This window comes from Nansenia antarctica, assembly GCF_963989245.1.
Source record: "Nansenia antarctica genome assembly, chromosome: 11".
Taxonomy (NCBI): Eukaryota; Metazoa; Chordata; class Actinopteri; order Argentiniformes; family Microstomatidae; genus Nansenia; species Nansenia antarctica.
In genome coordinates, this window is record NC_137681.1 from 2,969,459 (window position 1) to 2,971,958 (window position 2,500).

Below are 2,500 nucleotides of genomic sequence, written 5' to 3' on the forward strand. Positions count from 1 at the left end.
CTCTGTTTTGGAAAATCTCTGGCTGTCTCAGTCCCTGTTTGTCCCCTTCCCTTGTAAAGCGACCTTGGGTTTGTGAAAGGCACTCTATAAATGTAAGTTATTATTATTATTATTGTTGGCAGTGTCGCCCCCGCTGTTTCTTTTCATCATATCCCACAATCTACCTTTAATAAAGACCTTGAAGGAACTAGTTTGCACATACAACAAACACTTTCTAAACTCTAAACTGCAGTGTGTATCTGTCAGTGGTTGTTTAATTAAAAGAGGGCTGAAATGGATATTAGTCAGAGCGCAGGCCTACAGTAGCTACTGAAGGCCACTCGGCTGTGTCTCAGAAGGTAGAGCTGCCGTCTAATGTTCGCAAGGTTGGCAGATCGGCGGTCCGAGCCCCGGCTGGCCACACGTCGAAGTGTCCTTGGGCAAGACACTGAACCCCAAATTGCTCCCAGTGAGCGGGGCCGGCGCCTTGCATGGTAGCTTGCCGCCGTTGGTGTGTGAATGTGTGTGTGAATGGGTGAATGTGAGGCCGTTGTAAAGCGCTTTGGATAAAGGCGCTATATAAGTGCAGTCCATTTACCATTTACCACTTTAGTTCTGGACTGGCTGACTGGAGGAACCGGACGGATTTGCGTCAGACTGTAAACGCGGTCCGGTAACAATCTAACCCAAATGTAATCACACATCACACCGCTGTGTATCTGGCCCCATTAGACTGGGGTTGCCCTGCGTGATTATACTATTATATTGTTGCAGTTTGTCTACGGCATTCCAACGTGACACCACCGTTTAAAGAGAGAAACCTCGAGACAGCGTTGAGTTAGAGACCGCATAGCACGGTTACATTACATGCAATTTCAGTAATGCTACTAACACTCTGGCACGGCCACAATTGCGATGCTCTTTTTTACAGTAAAGTGGCCGAGAATGCTTGGCCTTCTCCAAGGATATCCGCGTCGGAGCCAGCTCTCCAACCAGAGCAAAATAAATGTTCGGCAACGATTGAGAGATTTTGAGGCGAAGTTAACTCTCTGTTGCGTTGGACTGGAGCGATTTGCGATGTGGCCTCTTCCCCCCTGGCACTGCACCGAGCCGTCATTATGATTACCCACAAGGCCGAGTAACAGTAGCACTAGCACGCATGGGAGTTAACCTCCCAGCAGTGGGAAAACATTTTTTTACTGACTCTCGCTTTTTTTTCTTGACTGGCATTTCGTCTGGCTTCATGAAATGAGTTTAACGTTGGCTGCTGTGGTGACGTTCTCTAGGCCTGTACTCGGTGTGTCAACCAACTGCCACTTCTTCTTACGATGACACTACTGTACTAACAGTTGGTGCTGTCCTCCTTCTCCTTTACTCTTCACATTCGACGTGTACTAGCCTGGTGTGTAGCCTCACCTCCCTCCTTCCCTCCTTCAGCCTTCAGGTTTCAAGGTAGATGAGCTCCTAAAAGCCGCCATGGTACACCCGTGAAAAAGTTCTTGAGTAATGGATTTGTGCGGGGGAATGTTCCAGCGGGGAGCAGAGAGACAGGACAAAGAGACATGTGTTATGGCCAGGGAGGGAGATGATTGGCAGGAAGAGCTGTTTGGAATGACACTAAATATGCTGGCTTGATCCAGCCGTTTCAGCCATGGATTCCTCATTACGCAGTCTTCCAGAAAGCCCTTGAGAGCAGCTTGCGTGACCCCTACGGCGCTGCAAAAAGGCTTTGACTGTTAAACAAGACAGCAGGGCCAGGCACTCTCTCTCTGTGAGGATTTTTGGCAATTTAAGGCACTGTTTTCGAATCTGAAGGCTCAGGCCAAATCAATTACGGTGCTCTTCACGATGTTTCGTATATCAAACATTAAAGGGTGAAGTCGAGGTGATGGCTCACTTCACGTTCGTCAGATGTGGAGCCGCTCTGAGTTCTGAAAACGTCTTAAATCTTCACGTTTAAAAAAATAAAATTCGATCTCTGACCTAAAAGTCGAGCTCTCTGTGAACTGACATGACTTTCTCTCTCCCTCTCTCTCCCTCTCTCTCTCTCTCTCTCTCTCTCTCTCTCTCTCTCTCTCTCTCTCTCTCTCCCTCCCTCCCTCCCTCCCTCCCTCTCTCTCTCTCTCTCTCTCTCTCTCTCTCTTCCTCCCTCCCTCTCTCTCTATCTCTCTCTCTCTCCCTCTCTCTCTCCCTCTCTCTCCCTCTCTCTCTCTCTCTCTCTCTCTCTCTCTCTCTCTCTCTCTCTACCTCTCCCTCCCTCTCTCTCTCCCTCTCTCTCCCTCTCTCTCTCTCCTCCAGATCCTCACATCAAGGTCTGTGGGAAGCGGGACAACGTGAAGGAAGCTAAGGACAGAATCATGTCTGTGCTGGACACCAAAGTGAGTAAACAGTGACACTGTGTGCGAGCGTGTGTGTGTCGTGTGTGTGTGTGTGTGTGTGTGTGTGTGTGTGTGTGCGCATGTTCCTCTGGGATCATCAGAGGTCATCAGACCTCTGGGAGCATTTCAGAAAGATTCAATTG

General features: G+C 48.9%; 1 protein-coding gene across 1 annotated transcript in view; it reads left to right on the forward strand.

Annotated features, from left to right (window-relative positions):
• bicc1 (BicC family RNA binding protein 1) overlaps positions 1-2,500 on the forward strand; it is a gene marked incomplete at both ends in the record, with an annotated part of 72,656 nt that overhangs the window by 32,914 nt on the left and 37,242 nt on the right. The window contains one exon of the mRNA XM_080541570.1: positions 2,278-2,357. Within this exon, the coding sequence (XP_080397696.1) occupies positions 2,278-2,357 (80 nt within the window). The remainder of the gene's footprint in view (positions 1-2,277; positions 2,358-2,500) is intronic.